Genomic DNA, 24,553 nt, shown 5'->3' with positions numbered 1-24,553 from the left:
TAAAGAACACCGGTGAAGAAAAAAATTCTAGGCAATAGTAGACCTTCACAGACCATTTAGCTTGTAGCATTCATTTGAATAACAATTACACTGCCTTGGATTTGTACATAGTCTTGTCCTTATAACTCTGGGGTGTTTTCTGCATAATAAGTTTTCAGAAAATATTTTCTAAATAAATGATTAATTGGCTAAAAGCAAAAAGCAAATTTTTGCTTTGTGACAGAAAAGGAAAAATGAGAGAAAAATCGTAGACAGATATCCTTGAATAAAGAGCTAACCAATGTTGTTACTGTAGGGTTAGGCCATTAGAGAAAACACTGAGCATCAGAGAGAAGTGGTGATAATTCATGGTTGCTAAGGAAACCACTGTCTTCAAAAAGCTATTTAGCAGCTCTTCAACCTCACAGAGCAAAGTCATGTTTTCTTCAAGAGAAAAACAATCATTCTCTGCTCTTTGGAAAGTACAGTCACATCATACTTTACCATGTTTCTTCTTTTTTACCAGAGGTACGATGACTTCCTAGATAATCATGAATACTTCCAAGAGTGGGGAAGACCACACAGGTTTGGCTGTGACGATCTTCCCCTGAGAATGGAGACGGGGAGGCAGTACCTGATCTCAAAAGAGACACCTGACACTGGCCAAGTACCATGAAGGCCCCGTGGGTACTGGGCCTCTGCTGCATTCTGCAGACTCTCTGGTCAGTTCAAACATATAATTAAGTTAGTGTGGTGGAAACACTACTCAAGGATCTGGATAAAAGTAGACCAGGCTATAAGACAGAATATTAATGAGTAAACAGAGGAGAAGGCCATTCAATTGGATGGAAGTTAACATAATTATGAAACTTTCAATTAATTATTTGACAAGTATTTTTTTTCTAAGAGAACTGATTTCAAATGTTTCTGATGCTTTAGATAAAGCTATTGCTACTGACTGAAAAAATAAAATCAGAATTATAAAAACAATTTAAAAATGACATGCTATAAGAAGAATTTTTCCATGTCCAGACACTGGTATTGGGATGATCAGGAAAGAAAGGGTTAAAACCTTGGTACCCTAGCAAAATCTGCAAATTTTTAAACAAAGTAAGGCACAGGAAGAGAGTCGACTTCAGAATTCACTGGCCAGTTTGACGCTGGTTTCCTTCCTGCTTTTCTTCCAGCAGATAAGGTGACACCCAACACATTTGGATATCCAACTCCAATGAATTATCTGTAACAGCTGACTGGAGAGGAAACTTTTTAAAATGGAAACTTACAATTATTCTGCTTTAAAAAAAATGTATTTAAAAGGGCAGTGTGGGGAGAAGCACTGGTTACCTTGATTTGGACAGAACTTAAAAACTTGTTGGAAAATACAGTTCATGAACTTCTTTCTCTATATATTGTGCCAGTTAAAAATCTATTGCCTTTCGGCTCCAAACCTGCCCTTCTTTTCGTCAGCTCTATGATAATGGAGCTGGACTCAAACAGCAGCCCTCTGCCAGCTGGCACCATGTTAAGTTTTGTCAGTAGAGGGCACTGGAGGGACACTGGAGGTGGCAGGAGTTTCTCTTGCTGAGTCTGGTGGTACTCCTCTAGGCAGACTCCTGTAGTACATGTGACTTTTCCCTTAGGGAGGCAGGCCTTCATGAAGGTGGCCCTGAAGCAGAATGCCACTAGTGGTACTTCTCATAAACTGCTTCCCCAGTACCTCTTGGCAAAGCAGGAGCCACAGGCCTGGCACCTCCCATGGCGCACTTCGCCAAGCATCTCTTGAGTTCTGAGGCACAGCACTTCCCTAGGGGCAGCCTCCGCCAGCACCCCACAGAATGGTTTCCTGGTGCCATTGGCATGGCACCTCTCATAGACAGCATCCCCAGGCACTCTCTTAGGGCAGCTCTGCAGCCTCAGTGAATTTCTCCACCTCTAGTGAGCCAGGAGATCTGGATCTCAGCCTTGCAGATATGGTCCTCTTCTATACTTGTTCCTTCCCCGGTGCTCCACCTCACTCCTAGGCATACTGACTGCTACCTATATCTGCTATCCCTGTATACTTTAGAGTTGTTTTCACTCCTTACGAGCCAGGCTCCCATTACTTCAGTCCACCACGATAGTTAATAATTCTTTATTTTAAACCTTCCCTAGTCAAATTACTCTGTGATTTCTGTCTCCTGACTGGAACCTGACATGCATGTGGAAGACTGAAATTCTAGAAGAATCTACGAAGGAAGATAAAGAACAACTGATGAAGCTATAATAAAAGGGGAAGGAGCAGTGAAAAACAAAACTCTAAAACTAAAGAAGTTGTAAAGACTGGGATTGGGAGCTTATAAATGATCTCATACCAATTTGGCAGGTACCACAGAAAGAAATTGATAAAGTGAAAGAGGCCAGATACAAAAGATCACATATTGTATTATTCCATTTATATGAAATGTTCAGAAAAGGCAAATCTATAGAGACAGAAAGATGAGCAGTGAACTGCGGGTTGGGATAGAAAGGGAAATTTAAAAAATTTTTTTAGTGTTTATTTTTGAGAGAGAGAGAGACAGAGCATGAGTGGGGAAGGGGCAGAGAGAGAGGAAGACACACAATCGGAAGCAGGCTCCAGGCTCTGAGCTGTCAGCACAGAACCCAACGTGGAGCTCGAACTCAGGAACTGTGAGATCATGACCTGAGCTGAAGTTGAACGCTTAACCAACTGAGCCACCCAGGCACCCCATAGGAAGGGAAATTAACTGTAAATGGGCACAAGGAATCTTACTGGGATAATAAAAATGTTCTAAAACTAGATTATAGTGATGGTTCCACAAGTCGATAAATTTGCTAAAAATTATTCATCTATTTCCTTCAGAAACATTTCTGTTCCATATGGTCTACTCAATGAATCAGGATCTAAGAAATGTGATTATATCAAGTAGAGTATTACAATATGCAGAGTATTCATGATAGATGATGTCCATAATAGGATGCTTAAGCACTTAAATTTTCCCAAGGGTGTTATGGATTTTAATCTGATCGTATACTCAGAGGCTCTTCAATAGCATATATCACTGAAGATGATCAAAAAGAAACACATCTGTAAACCTCTGGATGTAATCAGGAAGATCGCTAATGAGAAGTATAATGACACTTTTTAAAAAGGATTTCATACCATCAATAAACCAGAAGCAGAGGAAAAGCAACAGAAAGCAAAAAGGAAGTGTAGTGTAAAGAAAGATGAATTATAAATTATACTTTCATAAATAAGAACCTGTGTGTAGAAATAAGGTGAAACAAGCCACTTCTTTTGAAAGAGGCTTGTTCTGATTGCTTTCCCTTCAACTCCCATAATGTGCTGGGATTATAGGGCACAAGAAAAAGTATAGTCTTTTAGTTGAAAAATGTTTCATGTATATAAAATATATAAATGTATTTTTAAAAAGTATAAAAATGTATTTTAAAAGCTTTAAAGCTCCCAAAATAGTGGAAGAAAAGATGCCAGGAAGACCAAATAAAAGTACGCCTTATGGTTAAAGCAGACTGAATATGCTCTGACAGAGAAATGGCTGACAGTCAATAAATGTACCTGCAAAAGGACTGTGGTTGTAAACACTTAAGAGACCAGTTAAAAAGTGATAGGATAATTATGTGTCAAGCAAGGGAAGACTATGTTAGAATAGATTACAACAGTTCAGGAAAAGAGAAAAAGAAAACTAAATACTTTCCTTTCTCCAAATCTTTATCTGATCTTACCTAATTATTTCACATTCTAGTGGCTGATTACATTGACAGTTAAAATGAACTATTTAGGGGAGCCTGGGTGACTCAGTCAGTTGAGTGTTGGACTCTTGATTTCAGCTCAGGTGATGATCTCAAGGTGCTTGGGATTGAGCCTAGCATTGGGGTCTGCACTGAACAGCATGGAGCCTCCTTGGGACTGTCTCTCTCTTTTCTCTGTCCCTCCCCTGCTTGTGCTCACAATTATGCATGCATGAGCTCTCTCTCTCTCTCAAAATAAATAAACATTATAAAAATTTAGAAAAAAAAATAAAGTGTTTAATAAATCCTGAGTTTTGCTGTTGTGTGTTTTAAAACCACTTTGAGTAGAAAACTGCTACTTTCAGTTAACCGCACCTACAGAAAGCCTACTTGCTTGAATCACAAAGAAATTACTAAGGCCAGACATTTATGTACCAAGACATATTAAGTATGTACCAGACATATTATGTACCAGACATTTTATGTACATATTATGTACCAGACATTTATGTACCAGACATATTAAGTACCAAGAAGGGATCACTTTCTGCAAATGGCTCTGCAAATTCAAAACTCTAAAGACATATTATGCTTTCACATTATTCTATCGGACTTTTGCTGTCTGAATGTGTGGCAGTAGCTTAGCTGTTGGTTTGAACTAAAATTTCTTCACCTGACCGTTGCTTTCTAAACTGCCTACTACCTCCATCAGCCACAATCACCACTTAGTCTATAAATGTCACTGTAGGGAGGGATCAGCAAGGACAGTCTCAGTGAGGAGGACTGTTGGAGGTCCTATGAAGAAGAAGAAAATGAATATTTGAATTACTCCTAGCTGGCTCAAGTCTGGTTTTTCCCAGCTAGTTCTCCAAACCTTACAGACAGGTGTCACAAGATTAAGTATGTACAAAAGGTGATGCAAACATTCACACACATGCATGTATGAGCACACCCGTACTTCCAACACAAGCTACCTGAAAACATCGATGCCATTGACACTGAGAGTCCGTTCTTTGACATGTGAGTCAGGTTAGATCCTTCGCTACCATCTGTGATAATGATTATAAAAGGGGGCCCTTTAGTATTCAGACAGGAAGTAAATCAATGAGAATGACAGTTCTATACCACATAGAATCAGGACTTGACTTGGCTCCAAAAGGTAAAACTGCTTTTAGGAAGTTACATCCACAGGAAGGTGCTCAGTATTGCTTGGGAGATAGTTATTGCTATTTCCCCAAACCAGCCTGGTCTTAAAGACCTCCTAAGGTAGTGTTCTCAACCAGAGGAGATTTTCTACCCTTGTAGGTAAATTGGGTAGAGGCTGATGATGATGCTAAACATTCTACAATGCACGACAGTCTCTTACAACAAAGAACTATCTGGCCTAGAGGCTGAGAAACCCTACCCCGAGGTCTTTTCCTTTAGGGATTTCCATCCTGAACTGATTAGAGTTAGCTGACTAAACAACTCCTCTGAGGCCAAAAAGGCAACAACAGTTTCCAACAGGAGTGCACTTCATGCCACTCCCAAGCAGGCTATTTCAAATTTGGTTCCTTCCAGACTGAACAGCTTCCTCTGGCCCCTTGCTTTGCTGCAAGGAACAGACTTAGTGGTCACGTGGACTGCTCCACACCTAGTGAAGCAGTGTTGTGAATTTACCTTAATATTACCCTCAAGAAATTCTAACTGCTGATTCCAAGAGAAAGGGCAGAACACTTTTATTGTCTTCTAATTTGGAGATCAAGCCAATCACAGACTGTGGTATATGAAAAACAATATATAATTGGTCTCTGCCTAGTTTTCAGCACAGAGCTCCTAAAACCTTTATAATTTCCAGAGTGATAGGAATGTCTTTGTTATTCATAATGAGCCCCTTGCCATTATATCTGAGTTTATGCTAATGAGGTGACTCTTGAGGAATATCCAGGTAATTTCAGGATGGGGCTGGCTGCCAGAGGAAAAAACCAACCACCAGATTAAAGGATTAGAATTTTTAGCTCCATCCCCAAACTCTCAAAAAGGGAGAGGGGGTGCAGATTGAGCTCAATCATCAATGGCTGCTTTAAGCACTCGTGCATACCTATGTAATGAAACCTTGATAAAGTGTTTTCACTTGTGATGATAAGGTTTGGGAGAGCTACCTGGTTGGTGAATATATTGATGTACTGGGAGTATAGCACACCCTGACCACATGGACAAAGAGATTCCTGTGCTCAGAAAACTTTGGGGTGTTGCGCTAAGTATCTCTTCATGTGACCATTTATTTGTATCCTTTATAATAAAAAGTAATCTTAAGTCTAGTGTTTTCATGAGTTCTGTAAGTCATTTTAGCAAATTATGGAACCTGAGTTGGGGAGGTGTCTTAGGAACCCCTGAATTTGTAGTTGGCTACAGAGAAGAGTAGGTAACATGGTGACCCCATTTGTGGTTGGCATATGAAGTGGGAGTGTCCTGTGGGACTGAGATCTTACCCTGTGGAGTCTATCCTAACTCCAGGAGTTAATGTCAGAATTGAATTGTGAGGATACTCAGGTGGTATCAGAGAATTGGAGAAATGTTGGAAAACCACATACAAACAAACCAAAAAAAAAAAAAAAAAAAAATGGAGTTTTAAGTGGCTATTATTGTCATGAAAAGAAATCAGACATATTAAAGAGAACACAGAAGGAAGACTTCCTAGACACCTGGAAAAATATGTATAAAAATTGTATTTCTGAATGGGGAAGAAATCCAGCTACCACCAGCTTTCGAATACTACTGGAGGTCTGCGCAGGTGAAAAGTGAATTATATCAATTCTCTAGATTGATATAAACAGATCTATAAAACATGTATTCATCACCATCTTACCATGGAGAATTATAGAGTCAATTCACCTCCATAAGGAAATAACTCTTAGTTTCACCCATGGGTGAAAACTTGTGACTATGAACTGCTTTTTGGTTTGTTTGTTTGTTTGTTTGTGGCACTGATGGGAACCTGAAGAAATCTATGATTTGCAGGAATGGATTAATCCATTAGTCATGAGTTAACATGATTTAATAGAACTGCCTTCCCAGATTAGAACCCCTCCTGTTCTCTATGCATGTGCTTACAACAAGGGTCGGTGATTCTGCTAAGCAAGTTAGCACTGGTAGGACAGAAAAAGCTCTACTTTGTAAACTTGATTTTTTTCCCCCTTTTTTCCCCCCAATGACTCTTTTTGTCCTTTTCTCTTAGGATTATAACAAAGTTCCTTTTAAACATTTTGAAACAATTTTGATTGTGTTATGGAACATAAGAGAATAAGATTCTAATTTCATGCAAGTATAGGCCAGCCCTAGGCTCTTACCAGGAGGAATCAGAGTGAAAATCCAAGAGAAAGGTGCAATTGAGGAGACCCATCAAGGTGACTTCAACAGCCAGGCCCCTCTACCTGAAGCACTTCTTTTTCTGTTTAAATTTTACTAAAGGAGTTTTGTTTTTAGCAAGAGAGGCTTCCTCTCACAGTTACTAACAACATTCCATAATGTACCATTATGAAGATTGTCTATACTTAAGGAAAGCTTCTCAGTCTACGACTTCAAATTCAAAGAGTTAGGCAATGAAAGTTGCTTGAAATAAAGTGTCACTTCTTACCTTGGATTTCAAATTCGTCAACCTCATCAGCAGAGCCAGAGTCAGAGAATTGCGTTGAATCACGTGAACTAAACTGGGAGCTGTTAGAAGTGACCTGAAAGCCTGCTATGTTTTAAAAAGAAAAAAAAAGGTAATGAACAGGACAGAAAGTGGTCTCCTATCCTAGGGTCACAATGAAAGGGACCTGGTGTGACTTCAACAGAGAAGTGAATAGAAACTTGGCTGGGAGTGATGCTGAGGAAATGGAAACTAGCTCTTCTTGTTGATTATTCCCCATTTTATTCATGACATTTTGAAAGTTTCAGGTAAACAGAAGGTACTACTATGTGGGAAGTGACTCTGGGACCAGCAGTCGTAGTTCTCATATCAGAAACCTATTTTTTGGAAGATATTTCTGAGGTAGGAAATAGATAAACTCCAGGACTCTGGGTCTGGCAGGAAAAAAATTACAACATAAAAATTCTTTCTGACAGCAGAGGAACCCTTAGCTGGGTTATAACATTTGAAAGTGAGACAAAAAAGGAAGCCCACAAGGTACCAGGTCTTATCTTAACTCCCTGCAGAAGTGTAACTGAGGAGTTCACAGCCTCACTCACTTCCGTGCTCAGTCTCCTGATACCCAGGGAGCAGGTTCTTGGTGCGGATCTGCTGGCGACGAAGGCGGATCTTCTGCTTCAGTTCCTGGATCTCTCTATCGCTGTCTTCTTCCTCCTCTTCCTCTTCTTCCAGGCACTGGCTCATCATGTTGCACTTCATTAGCTCAATGGCAGCAATCAAGGACTCTGAGATGCTGAAATGGGCATTCTCCTAGGGAAAGGAGAGCACCAAAGAAGTTGATTAGCAAGGGGCTAGATACGTTGAACACCTCACTGATTGTAACGCTGACAAGTAGAGCTTCCTTTTTTATTATTTTTTTAATGTTTATTTTTGAGAGATGGCGAGCAGGGGAGAGGCAAAGAGACAGGAAGACAGAGGATCTGAAGCAGGCTCTGTGCTGACAGCAGAGCCCGACGTGAGGCTTGAACTCATGAACCACGAGATCATGACCTGAGCCAAAGTCAGACACTTAACCAACTGAGTCACCCAGGAGCCCCTGGAAAGGAGAGCTTCTAAGACATGTGCTGCTTTTATTCAAAACACTCAGGGGAAATGAACACTTCCACTATAAGGAAAGCTGATGGCCAAAAAAACTGTTCTACATTCTCTTTGCTCTCAAACCTGTCATGCCTGGCCCTCCTGTCCTACTTTACATAAAAATGATAGAGAAAAAGTCCAGAATTTAATATCAAGGTCTTTCCTAAGCCATATCCCTGTATACAAAGCATTAAGGTAAACATAAATCTCAAGATAAAGTGCTTTTAAGCTACAAAATGTCACAGGGACATTATTTATTATATATCTGAGCCTTAGAACAAAATATGGAAGTTGATTCTGGAAACAATTTTTAACCTAAGCTTCCAGGGTCAGGGAAACAATAATCATGTGTCTAAAAAGTATTTCTCTGCCCAAGGTAGCTTCTAAGAGAAAATCAGTAACAGTTTTGGACTCAGTGAGGAGCATATAGTCCCTGAAAAGTTCTCCAGAGATGGAAAGTGTTGAGCTTATCTTTAGCTTGAACTTGTCTTTACTGTGGTCTTTGCTCATGTTACTACTATGTACCCAAACCTCATTAGAAGAAATGGCTCTGTGGGCCCTCAGTCCAGATCTCCCAACTCATGAGCTCTTCAGTAGCCTCTTAGATGCCTTACCTTTTCCAGGTCTGCACAGCTTCCAAAGTCTTGTTCAGACAGATAGCTGATGAGGGACTGTCCTTCTGATGGTCTTCGGAACATGCCCTCCCCTGAGCACAGATATTGACCACCCTCTGTAGGAAAATGGAATGTGCATGTGAAAAACTCTGACTTAGAAAGTGAATCTGTAACAGACAAGCTTCTTTGAGAAGTCTGATGATTTTACCACTAAAGATGCGCCCAAGTTTTCCCAGGTTAACAGGCTGGAAAGAAAAGGTCTACCTTCTAAAGGAATTTCTCTGAATCTCAGAATCCCAGACCACTAAGCCTCTTGGTAAAAGAATAGTAGAATAAGAGAAGAGAGCCCAGAGACAATCCTTTTACCATCAAAATTTAAAGAAGAGATACTTGCCCTCCTACCCTACAAAAAACCCTAAAAACCTGTGCTGAGAATCAGACAAGGAAACAAATAGATAAGCTCCTCCTGTGGAGCTTATCTTCTCATAATTCAGCCCCAACACTCACAGGCCTCCTTTCAAGGTCCCTCTCTCACCCACTCAGAGAGCCATTCCATTTGGATCAACAGACATTCATGGTGATAACACCCACAGCATATGAGAGGGTGGGACCCCTAAGTCAGAAAGGAGCAAGAAAAATGGCGGGGCAGTGTGATTTCTAGCATGGGGGCTGGAAATGATGATAGGAAGGGTGAGACTGTATGGTGTGTACCCTCCCCAGAGCTGATGTGAGCTAGACAGCTCAGACCTTAGCAGGCACAAGGGGAGAGCAGAGAAAAGACACAGCTGCAGCCCTGGCCTTCCTAGTGCTCACTTACCATACTCCATGTACAGAGAGCTGGGTGTGCTGACTTCACTGCTTTGGCCAGAGTAGGGCAAGGGACCTCTCAACTTCGACTTATCATTGCAGGATTCTAGGGTCAGTGACCACCAGGGAGTAAAAACACACATACGAGGTGAGCAACAGATACATTCCCAACTTCGGAGTTTCAGTATTTAACTGCTCCCATTCCCAATGCCCTCCCAAACAGGAGAGAGATGGCGCAGCAACAGGGAACGGTCCAAGAATGCAGGAACACATGGAGGAAGGGAGATGGGGAGTCAGTATCTTCTAAGAGGAAAAGAGAAAACATAACCCAAGATGCAGCAACACAAAGGTGGAAAGAATCAAATCAAAGTAGACTCATGAATTCAGTTCTTTGTTCTTCCATCTTCTTAACAAATGTTCTAGGAATATTGGCCAATTTCTATCCTCTTGATAAAAACCAATGTAGATAACAGTCCTCACATGGTAAAACAAAGATAAGCACACTGAAACTTCTCTGAAACCTTGACACTGGGCTCTTAAACAATCTCAGAATGGTCACACTAGGGAAATACTAGGATATGGCCTCTCTTGAACCTGAAATGAACTTGAAAGTTGTCACACCTACAAATTTAATTCACTTCTCAATTAGCTGAAAAACAAAATAAAATCCAGCAACGTCCTTCAAGGAGGCATCAAGACAATGCTAGAGAAGCCAAGGACAATGGCCCTGTATCCAAAGGGATCAGCCACAGGGCTATAGGCCCAGCCTTATTGGAGAAGAAAAGGAAAGGTTTAAAGAGAAGCCTGGCAAAGTAGGAAGCGGCTGGCTGGGTAGAAGTTTTTAAGGAACGATGAGAGTTGGGAGTAGAGAAATAGTAGTAGGCAGGGCTCGTAGGAAATGAGAAACTGATATTCTCCCAAGGAAAACACAAAATTCCCACTGCTACAGAAGGAAGGGCAGGCAGAAAAGCAGGTGGATGCCTGAGAAATGAGCAGGATGCTCTGGGAGAGTGAATGACTGAGCCGCAGCCAACCATTTCCCCCCACAGAGGGTGCCAACTTGTCAGCTGCTCCTCTCATTAAAAAAAATGCTACTCTGTGATAAGAGATAACTGTTTTCCTTGGGTCTCAAAGATTTCTACTGGTCCCTGCAGTGAGCTCTCCTCCTCACTACTGATCTAAAGACAAACCAGCAGTCACCATGATGCCTTGGTTAAGAAACTATGACTCGGATGGGACCTCCTTTAAGGTCCCCAGTCAAAGTAAGTGCACAACACAAACTCCAACACCAGCGCGCTATTCCTTTACAACATGTGCAAGCCGTCCAGCCTTTGCTTACTGAGCTCACTGCTTCCTGATGCTGCCCATTCAAATGAACAACTCTTAATTCTTAGATTTCCTCACACTCACTTGAAATCTGTCTTCTTACAATTTCTCGTCTCCTTAAAAATAACAATGCTCTTCTAAACGGTGGTCCTGTCAACTTCCTCCTCTTTAACCTTCTCTTTTCCAAGCTTACATACTCAGTGGCTTCCTCCATTAGCAGGAGGCCACCATTTTCAGTCCTCCCTCACCACTCTATCTGGCAAACACACTCTACTGTTAATATCTCCATAAACCCAGAATTTAACACAATATTCATCTTCAACATCACCGTGAAAACCAAAGTCACTAGAAAAAAACCTGTAAAATGGCTGGAATGGTGGTGGGTGGGACTTACAGAGGAAGGAAAATAGGTGAAAGAAAAAGGAAATGGGACTCTGGGAGAGGCAAAAAGCATGCATCCACATCCAAGACCACAGAAGGGGGGAAAAAGACATTCTGGTGTTAATTCAAGGAAAATAAAGTAATCCACAGTAAGTACTCAGTTATAAGAAAAATTCTGTCACTGATTCATCATGATGCCTTAGACAAAGAGCAGGCTTCAGTTTCACCTTTGGGCTTCAGTTTCACCTTCAGGATTGATAAATTTTGACTCCACCTCCCAGAAGCTATTGGGAGACTAAATGAGGCATCTGGAAGTCACGGGCAATAAACATATTATGCAAAATATCGGTGCCATTTTAGAGACGGGTCCAAGAATCATAGCAGGACTGGCCAGACTAGCCAGACTTGATTTGACACCAGAATGGAAAAGGAGGTTCTGAACTAAGCAAGATGGTCACAGAGGAGGAGGAGGAGGTGGCAGACAGAAAGGAGGACTGGCTCCCAAACCTGCAATGGGATCTTCAACTATAATGGTGATATTCCTGGGGCCTCCTGTATGTAGACAGACAGGTGCAGAGGAGAGTCCAAAGAGAGGAAATGAGAACAGAGAGAGTGAGAAAAAGAGTGTCCTTTTATCTAGCGGAGGTAGGGACCTAACTCCCAAGAGGGAACCCTGGTGCTGAAGTACTCAGCTACTGAACCATAGTAGCTGACTCATACAAGAATCTACACACGACCCCCTCTCCCTCAGACCCTTTTGCTTAGGTTTTCTCTGCTCCCCTTCCCAATGCAGGTTACCATGGTTTCTGGAATCCACATGGATTCAAGAATGGGGGCAGGGAAGCATCCCACGCTCAAAGACCAGTGGCCTGGAGTACAGTAGACAGCAGGCCAGCAGCAGGAGATGTGAAGCGAGGCGCTAACCCTAATACTCTTCACATCTAAGAAAGCTTGTGGGAAGACAGGCTTTGATTTGGATTTTTTTTTTTTTCCTGAAGAGTTCCAATAAGCAGAACTGCATCTTGAGTAGAAAATGGAAAAAAAAGTTTGTCACTCAGAAGTTTTGGATGAGGGCCTCAGCTCTCACCTTTCTAGAAATTACAAAGAGAAATCAATGGCAGCTCCAGTTGCTAAAGGAAATCTTCCTCTTTTGCTTTTTCAAAATTTTCTATATTTTATTTTTATATTTTATTTCTGGGGTTTTCCTACCCAGAACTGGCTTTGAGCACAGAGATCCATCTTATACTTGCTGTTATGGAGACTCTCCTACAAATGAAACCCAACCAAAGCCTGCCAGACACTAACAACCCATGACAGAAGATGGCAGGGAGATGGCAAAAGCAGTGAGCCCCACCTCTCTCGAGCCAAGGCTGTGCTCTGCTTAGCAGCTGCTATTTGTGTGAGGGAGGGCCCAATGGCCAGGGCCCCTCAACTGATGGCCTTCCAACCTGAATTAGTGATGCAATGGCCAGCCCCACCTACTTGTTTCCTAGATCACATCATCCCACACTCACTATATCCCTAGTTTTAATGAGGAAACCCCAATATCACTTAGCCTCTCTCGTACTAGTATGACACCTAACCAAACTTCTCAGGAATCACAGAAAGGGGAGGAATTTAATGGGATTATTTTTAAAGCTCATTAGTAATTCCCCTCTGCCAGAGAGAAACATTAAAAACTCAAACTGTAACAAGCCACACTATCCTCTGATGCTAAGGAACTGGTGAAAGAATTCAGGAAAACATTTACTAGTTAGCAACGTATAAAGGAACAAATATAAATATTCTCCGATTTCTTGGGTATTCATATAACATTATAAACTTCTCTCTTTCATTATAAGCAGGATACCCATCATGTCATCAGAAACATAAGTCACTAACTAGGGACTGGTGACTATCATTACCTGGGGCTCCTCTGGAGGCAATGTTGGTATCCGAATGGGACCGAGTATGGCTCTTCTTTGTTCCACTGGTAACAGTGAACGTCTGCCCCTCTGAGAAGCTGGACCTGCGAAGGACACCGGACAGCTGGCTCTGCCCACCTCCCTCCTGCTCGCCTAGGGAAGAAGCAGCAGAGTCTGGCTTCTGCGAGCTGCTGGAGGAGAACAAGTTGGAGCTGCTGCTCTCAGCATTGCTGCTCTGACTCTGACAGCTGGCGGTCCGGCCTCGGGGGTCCAGGTTGCCGATGGCTAAGTACTCGGGCCCCTCACTGGCATCACTTGGGGAATTATTCTGGCTGCTGACCCAGGATGCTTCTAGGGGGCTGGTCAGTGTGCTAGAGCTCATCTCATTTGGAGTTGAGGGGGAATCCCTGGCTAACGTAGAGGCTGGAAGCAGTGAGGCTTGGCTAGGTTGATCCTGTGCTGGTGAGACGTGCTCTCTGCTTTCCTGAGGTTTCCGGGGAGGGCCAGAGAGTGAAAAGGAAGTCGATCTTCTTTCTAGGATATAAAAAGGGAAGAAAAAGGTGAGCTGGAAATCTTTGGTACATATGAAAGGCTTCTCTACAACTAAGGACCTACCTCCCTATCATTACTGGGTGCCCAGTACCACCTCAGAAAAGGTTCGTCATGTGAGGTAAGCAAAACTTTTTTTTTTTAATTTTATTTTTTAAAATTTATATCCAAATTAGTTAGCATATAGTGCAACAATGATTTCAGGAGTAGATTCCTTAGTGCCCCTTACCCATTTAGCCCATCCCCCCTCCCACAACCCCTCCAGTAACCCTCAGTTTCTTCTCCATATTTATGAGTCTCTTCTGTTAACAAAACTTATTTAGAAGGAAGTAAGCCAGGTAAGGTAAGATAAGAGCATGTGCTCTTGATACAGTAGCTTCACTGTTTATTGGTGTTCATTCCTCATCTGTAAAATGGGCAATAATAACAACACCTACTGCATAGGACTATTTTGAGGATCAAATGAAATAATATATATAAATATAACAGAGCCTGGCACACAGTTGGTGCTCAGGAAGTGTTAGCTATTATTATTGAAATGTCTTCTTGGCAACGTGGATTAGAAATCCAGGGGAATCTAGGGGCGCCTGGGTGGCGCAGTCGGTTAAGCGTCCGACTTCAGCCAGGTCACGATCTCGCGGTCCGTGAGTTCGAGCCCCGCGTCAGGCTCTGGGCTGATGGCTCAGAGCCTGGAGCCTGTTTCCGATTCTGTGTCTCCCTCTCTCTCTGACCCTCCCCCGTTCATGCTCTGTCTCTTTCTGTCCCAAAAATAAATAAACGTTGAAAAAAAAAAATTAAAAAAAAAAAAAAAAGAAATCCAGGGGAATCTAAAAACATCTCTTTCCTCTGTTACTTTAATGATTCCATTGAATTATCTTAGACTGGTCGCTATATAACTTTTTAAGATGTCCTTTATCAAGACATGAAATATGACGAACTGCACCAAGCCAAAGCTCTAGCTACACCTTTCCTGTTTGCACCCACAAAATCCTCTACTTGCTCCGGGGCTCAGCATACATGTCATGATTACCCTTCCTGCCCCCGTACCTGAGCTGTGGCTGGGTACGGACTGGTGGAGGCTGGAGAAGGACCCAAAGTAGGAATGCTGAGCATAGCTGGTTGGAGGAGTGTACGTGGAACCAGGCAGAGCTGTCAGGCTCTGGCTCTTTGTTACCAGCAGCGGGCTCTCATGCTTTCCGGCAAACTACAAAAAAAAAAAACCACATGTTGGAGTCCAGGACAGAGGCCCTCAGAGAAGGAGCACTCAGCACTATAGTAATGCTGGTGGAAGCTGACCTTTGGCCGCAGGCCTGAAATGCAGCCAGAGCCTGTAGATATGGCATACCACTCTATTGCTCTATTACAGCATGCAATTTTGAAAACCTAGAAGTCCTGCCATACACCACAGCTTCTGAAACTGGAGTCCTAGATGGGACACCCGGAGGGCTTTATCTTAGTAGCAGCATAACAAAATTCTTAAGACTATGCACATAGAGTCAGAAATCAGACATATCAGGGTTCATATCATATAAACTTTGAGCAAGTGACTTATCTACTCTGTCCCTCAGTTGGTCTCCTTTATAAAATGAGATTAATGCCTACCTTATAGAGCTGTGAGAATTAAATGAGATGGTGCATGTATGGTGCCTGGCACCAAGCCTGGTACTGGTAACTAAGAATCACCATTTAAAACCAAGAGGGCCACCTGGATAGCCTAGTCGGTTAAGCATCCAACTCTTGATTTCGTCTCCACTCATGATCTTGCGGTCCGTGGGTTCAAGCCCCTCATCAGGCTCTGTGCTGACAGTGTGGAGCCTGCTTGGGATTCTCTCTCTCCCTCTCTCTCTGCCTCTCCCCTGCTCATACTCTGATTTTCTCTCTCTCTCTCTCTCTCTCAAAAATAAATAACCATTAAAAAAAGCTTTTTTAATAAAAAGCTTTTAGTGGTTCCACTAATAAAATTAGTGGTTCCACTAATTTCATTAAAAAAAGCTTTTTTAATAAAGCTTTTTTAAATGTTTATTTATTTTTGAGAGAGACAGAGAGAGACAGTGCATGTGAGCAGGGGAGGGGCAGAGAGAGAGGGAGACACAGAATCTGAAGCAGGCTCCAGGCTCTGAGTTGTCAGCACAGAGCCCAACACGGGGCTCGAACCCACAAACCACGAGATCATGACCTGAGCCAAAGTCAGGCGCTTAACTGACGGAGCCACCCAGGCTCTCCAAACTTAAAAACTTTTTTTTAATGTTTATTTATCTCTGAGAAAAAGAGAGAGACAGAGCATGATTGGGGGAGGGGCAGAAAGAGCCGGAGACACAGAATCTGAAGCAGGGTCCAGGCTCCGAGCTATCAGCACACAGCCCAACAAAAGGCTCAAACCCTTCCAACCATGAGATCATGAGCTGAGCTGAAGTCAGATGCTTAACCGACTAAGCCACCCAAGCGCCCCTCAAAATATATAAATAAACTTAAAAAAAAATAAAGAAACTTAAAACTAAGAGAGATAGGGGATCCCTCCCAAAAAGAAGTAGGGCCTATGATTCCATTCTAACTGAGGCACTGATATTAGTGATAGGGCAAGTGAATCAAAGGGTTAACAATAAAAAACAAAACTATCTTTATACTTCAAGGACAAAAATGATCCTGTGTAACACCAGGTCATACTAGTTCTGACACTATAAATCCTACTCCTGATTCAAAATCATCCTCTTCCCCTCAGCTTGTCAAGCCTACCCTTCAGGACATGCTTACTCAGACTAAGGATTTTTTTTAAAGGGTTTAAAAAATAGACATCTCCCGGGGAGCCTGGGTGGCTCAGTTGGCTAAGTGTCTGACTTCAGCCAGAGTAGGTCATGATCTCATGGTTCATGAGTTCAAGCCCTGTGTTGGGCTCTGCACTGACAGCTCAGAGCCTGGAGCCTGCTTCAGATTCTGTGTCTCCCTCTCTCTCTGCCCCTCCCTTGTTTGTGCTCTGTCTCTCTCTCTCTGTCTCAAAAATAAATAAACATCAAAGAAAAAAAAAAAGACACGTCCCTCCTTAAACAGACCTAAGCTTAGACTTTTTACTTCAATAAATACTTAACAGTACCTCCCCTTCTTCTTGAAGTATTTTTTTTTTCCTAATGAAAGACTTTTAGTTCACAATTGCCTAAGCAAAGAAGCAGTTTGCTACAGAGAGTTTTACCATGATGAGGTCCAGGGGCCCAGCACAGACAGTGATAACTCCTTGCCCCCTTACCATAGATGCATCAATTTGAGCCAGGAGGCGGGGGTTGTTCTGTTCCACTGCTTCCAGACATTGGAGCATGGCCGTGACGTGGGCGTTGCTTAGCAGGAAAGCAGTATCTGGGGAGAGAAGAGCTACTGCTGTGATGGAGCCCAACAGGGAGAACTTTAGCTTCCCTGTACAGCCTGGGAGGGGCTCAGGGAAGGAAGGAGACAAAAGGTAAAAATGACCTAAGGAGAATCATACCACTACAAAGAGAAGGAGAATCAGTGACAAAGTATAGTAACTACTACACTACTACAAATAGGCTAAGTGACATGCGGTATAATAGAGAGGATACAACAAGAGGCCTCAAAGTCATAAAGTCCCAGATTTGAATCCTGGCTCTAGGTGACTTTGGCCAAGTCACCTAATCTCCTCGGGCTCTGCTTCTCTGATTGGAAAACAGAGGTATTAATACCCAGGTCTTGGGGCTATTGGGAAGATCAGATGTATAAAAAGCACGTAACGGTGATTGGCACACAGAAACTCCGTAAATGGGGGTTTTTCTCATCGGTTTGTGTATATGGAGGTAGGGGAATACCTTAGCATAAAGTCTGATTGTGTTTTACACAGGAGGTGAGAGAGAAGACTGGATGTGTGTCTTTGTTGAGAATCTCTATTGGCACCAAGTGAAAGTATGGGGCTCTGGGGTGAGAGTCAGTCTGTAAAGGAAGAGTAAAGTGGAAGAGATGAAGAAGTATATGCAACAATCCTGGCTAAGTGACCTCCACCTACCTGTGTAGAATTTTCTGATATATTGTCTATCCCCAAGCAGAGGTCGGAGCTGGGCTGAGAGACAGTGGCACTGCAAGCTATGCTGCAGCCACAACTTTGCAACAGCATGCTCACTCACACCTTCGGTGCTGCTCTGGCCATTCTCGTGCAAGCTGATGAACTGGGAGGCAAAGAGGCGTGAGTCAAAACATGCATCCTGGTAAAGACAGCAAGACTGAGGCCTAATGACCTGAGAACCAAATTGAGAAAGGGAAGAGGAGGCAATCAGAGATATTTTTCCTCCAGCTAGTATTTAGAGGTTACTGAAGGAGGAGCGGGAATGAAGGGATTAGTGGTTCCACTGCTGATTGGGCCACTGCAGAGGGACTAAGCAGTTAAGACCTGATATGCAGCTCCAGGAGAGGACAAAGCTGCTACATCTGTCTCTTTAAGTTCTAACTCCAAAGAGACATGATCCTGTGGTACTCTGAGGAGGGATAAACTTGACCTCTTGGCTTCTTTCACAGAGTCCTCCATTTTAGGTGGCCTCTAGAAAATAATGCACAAAAACCTGGGGGAAAGGATCTGGGAAGACACCACCTAAGATTCTCCACCAAAGAGAAGCCATCTGAGTGTCTCTTTCTGGCTGTAGTCACAGCATTCTCTATTTGGAACCTCCTTCTATTTGACTATTTCTAAAAGCAAGGTCTGGGGTGCCTGGATGGCTCAGCCAGTTAAATGTCTGACTTTGGCTCAGGTCGTGATCTCACAGTTTGTGAGTTTGAGCCCCGCATAACACTCTGTGCTGACAGCTCAAAGCCTGGAGCCTGCTTCAGATCCTGTGTCTCCCTCTCTCTCTGCCCCTCCCCCGCTCATGCTCTCTCTTTTCTCTCTCAAAAATAAATACAAACATTAAAAATAATAATAATAATAATAATAAATAAACAAAAGCAAGGACTCATAGCCCAGGTTCAGTGCAAAACATGTATGGATGGCAATTTCAGGCAGCTTCCAAGAAGAAATGACTATGGCAATCAATATATTTTAGAAAAGGAAGTTAGCTGGGGTGAGAGGGAGTGGTGGTAAGAAAAATAAAGTGAGAAGGACAAAGAAAATCCACATAAGAAAAACCACTGGGCTCTGGCCTTTTCTTCACAAAAAGGGCCAGTCTGACATCTTGTGATTTGGTTCCCTGATCATTTAAAAACAAATTACTTCTCCTGACCTCATCTCAGTGATGAACCTGCAGTAGGTGGGATATACATGAAATAAGACTGCCAGCTATTAACAGATACTGAAGATGAGTAATGGATATTTCAGGGTTCATTACGCTTTTCTCATCAATTTTGTATGTATTTGAGATTTTCCATACTGAAGAGTTAAATAAATAGATACGTACATTTGGCAGTGACTGACTGGAGCTAGCTGTGTAACTCTGGCCAAGTCACTAACCTCCATGAGCTGTTTCCCTACTTGGAAATGAAGGGTACTATGTTGAGCTAAGAGGTCAGGAGAGTAAAGTCCTACAATGGTAGCTAAAGCTGTTGTTCAGGAACACGTTCGGCTCTATTTGACGCTGGCCTCCAGAAATCTCCATTTCTTTCCAACTGAGGGCTCCTCTTCTCCTCACATAGTTATCAGCATCTCAGTCCTGCTTCCCCAACTACTTCAGGGAATCTCTTGCCATTTTCCTAGGATTTTGAACAGCTTCATTCTCATCCTAATACGCAGATCTTTTGAAGATAACAAAACTTTTTCATCTCTTCCCCAGAGTACAGAAAAAGGCCTGGAGCAATGTATTTGTAAGGTTTATTATTTTTTTTAAGTAAACAATCCTCCCCTCGAGCCCTCCAGATTAGTCTTACAGGCATAGTTTCCTTTCCTCAGTTAATAGGAAACTTAACACACGCCATCTTTCTAGCCTAGGAGACTCTCCAGACAGAACATCAAACAACAGGGCCCTGCAGTTACTTTTCACTTCTTACCTTCTCCACGTGAAGGGCTGAGTGCGGACTGAGCCATCGGATGTCCTTCACAAATTGCCAGTAGTCAGTCTGGCGGCAACACACCTCCTATGGGAACATACAAGGTGAAGAAATCTACCATTTTAGACCAATTCAAAGAGAGGGTGAGGGGGAGAGCATAAACTTCCCTTACCTCAACAAAGGTTCTTAGCAACAATCAAAAGGATATATACTCATGTTCACCCTTTTTAAGGATAATTGTTAAAAACTGTTATAACTGTTCTTTTGAACTGGTAATGCATGCATGTGATAGAGAAGGTTATACAATGAAAATAATCTGATCTCTCCCTCATCTCTCCACCACTGAAGCCCTCGAAGGTAAATCTTTTTTTTTGTTTTGTTTTTTTTTGGAAAGAGCTGTTAATCACTTTTTATTCAGGAGAATCCATAAATCAAAATCTATGATCATATACATCTGTGGATACTACTAACACTTCGAAGGTAAATCTTAAAATTGGTGAGTTATTCGTTAAAAGTCAGAGACAGATGTCTTTAGTTCCTACTGCAAAATCAGGTAAGGAAAGACCTGCTTTTCCCATGCTTCCAAGGTCAGGGAGTCAAAGAAATGAGCAATTCTAGATAAAATAGTCTCACACTGGAGGAGGTCTGAACATGATAGCAAAATGTTTACACTAAGAAAATCTAATTCTTATTTTTGGGGAATCCTTTCTGAGATGACTGGGTACAGGTTAAAACTGAAATCTAAATAACTTAGAGATACAGAACTAGTACAAGCATTAAGAGACGACCAACCAATGGAACAAAATAAACAGCCTAGAAAGAATCCTTAAATCAGATCTTAATATGTGACTCAAGAATCATCTCAGGACGCCTGGGTGGCTCAGTCGGTTGAGCTTCCTTCCGACTTCGGCTCAGGTCATGATCTCACAGTCCGTGAGTTCAAGCGCTGCATCGGGCTCTGTGCTAACACCTCAGAGCCTGGAGCCTGCTTCGGATTCTGTGTCTCCCTCTCTCTCTGACCCTCCCCCATTCATGCTCTGTCTCTCTCTGTCTCAAAAATAAATAAACATTAAAAAAAAAAAAAGAATCATCTCAAATGTCAGTGGCTTTCTCACCTAGACTGGGAAGGTAAAAGCGAGAATTAGAAGTGTCAGGTGTCAGATGTACAGACTTTTTTGCCAACTAGAATCATGAAGACCTTTAATATTTTGGTAGCAGTGTGGCAGTGTTTCTGATCTCTGCTCTGTGGCTTAGTGGACACTGAGTGGCCAGGGTGGTCAATAGTGGGATATCAAATCCAGCACATTTCCTGGTTATGTCATATCTATGTGAATAGCATCTAAACTTGGTTTCCTTTTTTTAGGCAAAACTCTAGGCTAACTCAGAAATAAAATTGGGGACAACACTACAGATCTCGTGGACATTACAAAGGAATACTATAAACAACTCTATGCTCAGTGGCATGATAACCTAGATGAAATGGATCAATTCCTTGAAAGACATGATCTGCCAAATCTCACCAAGAAGAACTAGATAATTTGAGTAGGCCTATATCTACTAAAAAAAATGGAATCAACAATTAATAACCTTCCAAAACCAGAAGCACCAGGCCTAGATGGGTTCACTGGTGAGTTCCACTAAACATTTAATTATACCAATTCCTTATAATGCCTATAAGAAGATGGAAGCAGAAGAAAATACTTCCCCAAATCATTCTACAAGGCCAGAATTACCCTAATTTTCCAAAACCAGAAAAAAAAATCACAAGAAAACTATGGACCAATACCTCCCATGAACACAGATGCAAAAGTCCTCAACAAAACATTAGCAAATCAAATCCAACACTGTATAGAAAGAATTATACACTATAACAAAGTAAGATTTACCCCAGGTATGCAAGGCTAGTTTAACATTCCAAAATCAAGACTGGAATCCATCACATCAACAGCCAAATAAGAAAAATCACATGATCACATCAATAGATGCAGAAAAAGCATTTGACAAAGTCCAACACTCATTCATAATAAAAACTCTCAGTAAACTAGGAATTGAAGGTAACTTCCTCAAATTGATAAAAGAATATCTACAAAAACCTACAGGTGTCATCATACTTAATGGTGAGAAGCTCATAGCTTTCCCACTAAGATCAGAAACAAAGCAAGGATGTCCCCTCTCCCCACTACTTTTGACATCTTATTAAAGTCCTAGCTAGTGCACAAAGAAAAAAAAAAAAAGGAAATAAAAAGTATACATATTTGGAAGGAAGAAATAAAACTATTTTTGTTCAAGATAACATGATCATCTAAGTAGAAAATTCTAAAGAATTAACCAAAAAAGTTCCTAGAACTAGTAGGTAATTATAGCAAGGTCACAGGATGCAAGGCTAATACCAAAAGTCAACCACTTTCCTATACATCAGCAATGAAAAGTGGAATTTGAAATTAAAAACATATTACCATTTACTCTAGCACTCCCCAAAATGAAATATGTACAAGATCTATATGAAGAAAACCTCAAAACACCGATGAAAAACAGCAAATAACTAAGTAAATACAGAGATAATCCATGTTAATGGATATTAAGACAATACTGTCAAATGTCAGTTCTTTCTAACTAGAGCTATAGATTCAATGCAATCCAATCAAAATTCCAGCAAGTCATTTTGTGGATACCAACAGACTGATTCTAAAGTTTATATGGAGGGGCACCTGGGGTGGCTCAGTTGGTTAAGCCTCCAACTCCGGATTTCAGCTCTGGCTGTGATCTCACGAACCATGAGATCAAGCCCCATTTGGGCTCTGCGACGACAATGAGGAGCCTGCTTGGGATTCTCTCTGTCTCCCTCTCTCTCTGCCTCTCCCCCACTTGTGCTCTCTCTTTTTCACTCTCAAAATAAACACATAAGCATTAAAAAATAATATTAATAAAGTTTATATGGAGAAGCAGAAGACCCAGAATAGCTAAAACAGTTTTGAAAGACAAGAGCAAAGTTTTTCTTCAAAAATGACTGACACTATCTGACTTCAAGACTTATAACAAAGGCACAGTAATCAAGGTAGTGGAGTATTGGCAAAAAAAAAAAAAAAAAAAAAAGACAAATAGATCAGTGAAACAGAATAGAGAGCTCAGAGACAGATGCACATAGATAGAATAAACTAATCTTTGACGAGGGAGCAAAGGCAATACAATAGAGCAATGACAGTCTTTTCAACATGGTGCTAAAACACTGGACATTCACATGAAAAAAAAAATGAATCTAGATACAGACCTCACACCTGTCACAAAACTTAAGTTAAAATGAATCATAGATATAAATGTAAAATGCAAAACTATAAGTCTCCTAGAAGGTAACACAGGAGAAAACCTAGATGTCGCTGGGTATGGTGATGACTTTTTGATACAAAACCAAAAGTATGATCCATGAAACAAAGAACTGATAAGCTGGATTTCACTAAAATTAAAAACTTCTGCTCTATGACCAACAATGTCAAGAGAATGAGAAGAGAGACGACAAACTGGGAGAATATATTTGCAATGGCCCATCTGATAAAGAAATGTTATCCAAAATATATGAAGAATTCTTAAGACACAACAATAAGAAAACAATCTGGGGCAACTGGGTGGCTTAGTCGGTTAAGTGTTTGACTTCGGCCTAGGTCATGATCTCAGCATTCCCAAGTTTGAGTTCTGCATTGGGCTCTGTGCTGACAGCTCAGAGCCTGGAGCCTGTTTCAAATTCTCTCTCTTTCTCCCCCGCCTCCCCCACTTGCACTCTCTCTCTCTCAAAAATAAACATTTAAGAAAGAAAAAAGAAAAAAATTAAACAATCTGATTTTAAAAATGGGCCGAAGGCTTTAACAGACACCTCACCAAAGAAGATATACAGAGGACAAATAAGCACATGAAAAGACATACATTGTATGTCATTAGGGAGATGTAAATTAAAACAACACTATACCACTATACACCTATACTAGAACAGCCCAAATCCAGAACAATGCCAACATTAAATGCTAGTGAGGATATGGAACAAAAGGAACTCTCATTTATTGCTGGTGACAATGCAAAATGGTACAGCTACTTTGGAAGATAGTTTGATAGTTTCTTACAAACCTAAACATACTCTTACCATATGATCCAGCAATCATACTACTTGGTATTTACCCAGAGGAGCTGAAAATTTATGCCCAAACAAAAACTTCAATAAAAACTTGATGTCAAATTACATAGAGGCAAGACAACTTTCGAAGTTAAAGAGAAAAAAAACCCTAAAAATGTAGAAGGTTTTATACTCATATTCTAGGATCTTTAAATTGCTAGTCTAGCAGAAAGAAATTAAAACTGGAAGCCCTGTTTCATGTATTATGAGTGCAATTTATTCAGGAAAGATGATATGAAATTCCATCAGTGGATCCATGCTCCCAGAAAAGGTTTTGGTCCTATATCCAAGGACTGTTGAATAAATATAAATTTAGATGTTATAACATAACATAACATAACATAACATAACATAACATAACATAACATAA

General features: G+C 41.4%; 1 protein-coding gene across 8 annotated transcripts in view; it reads right to left on the bottom strand.

Moving 5' to 3' along the window:
- Positions 1 to 24,553, bottom strand: part of RUBCN (rubicon autophagy regulator) — a 58,121-nt gene that overhangs the window by 11,100 nt on the left and 22,468 nt on the right. Inside the window, exons 3-13 of one of the 8 annotated variants that reach the window (XM_040484806.1) lie at positions 20,025 to 20,111; positions 18,061 to 18,220; positions 17,296 to 17,402; positions 15,105 to 15,261; positions 13,509 to 14,042; positions 12,112 to 12,156; positions 9,908 to 10,003; positions 9,091 to 9,206; positions 7,939 to 8,149; positions 7,343 to 7,447; positions 4,701 to 4,775 (exon numbers count right to left, since the gene is read on the bottom strand). In XM_040484806.1, the coding sequence (XP_040340740.1) occupies positions 4,701 to 4,775; positions 7,343 to 7,447; positions 7,939 to 8,149; positions 9,091 to 9,206; positions 9,908 to 10,003; positions 12,112 to 12,156; positions 13,509 to 14,042; positions 15,105 to 15,261; positions 17,296 to 17,402; positions 18,061 to 18,220; positions 20,025 to 20,111 (1,693 nt within the window). The remainder of the gene's footprint in view (positions 1 to 4,700; positions 4,776 to 7,342; positions 7,448 to 7,938; positions 8,150 to 9,090; positions 9,207 to 9,907; positions 10,004 to 12,111; positions 12,157 to 13,508; positions 14,043 to 15,104; positions 15,262 to 17,295; positions 17,403 to 18,060; positions 18,221 to 20,024; positions 20,112 to 24,553) is intronic. The other 7 variants (XM_040484807.1, XM_040484809.1, XM_040484810.1 and 4 more) reach the window with 7 other exon arrangements.

This window comes from Herpailurus yagouaroundi, unplaced genomic scaffold, assembly GCF_014898765.1.
Source record: "Herpailurus yagouaroundi ecotype Mexico unplaced genomic scaffold, PumYag 162, whole genome shotgun sequence".
Lineage (NCBI taxonomy): Eukaryota > Metazoa > Chordata > Mammalia > Carnivora > Felidae > Herpailurus > Herpailurus yagouaroundi.
The sequence above is the reverse complement of the archived record's forward strand: the minus strand, read 5'-3'. Positions and strand labels throughout refer to the sequence as shown.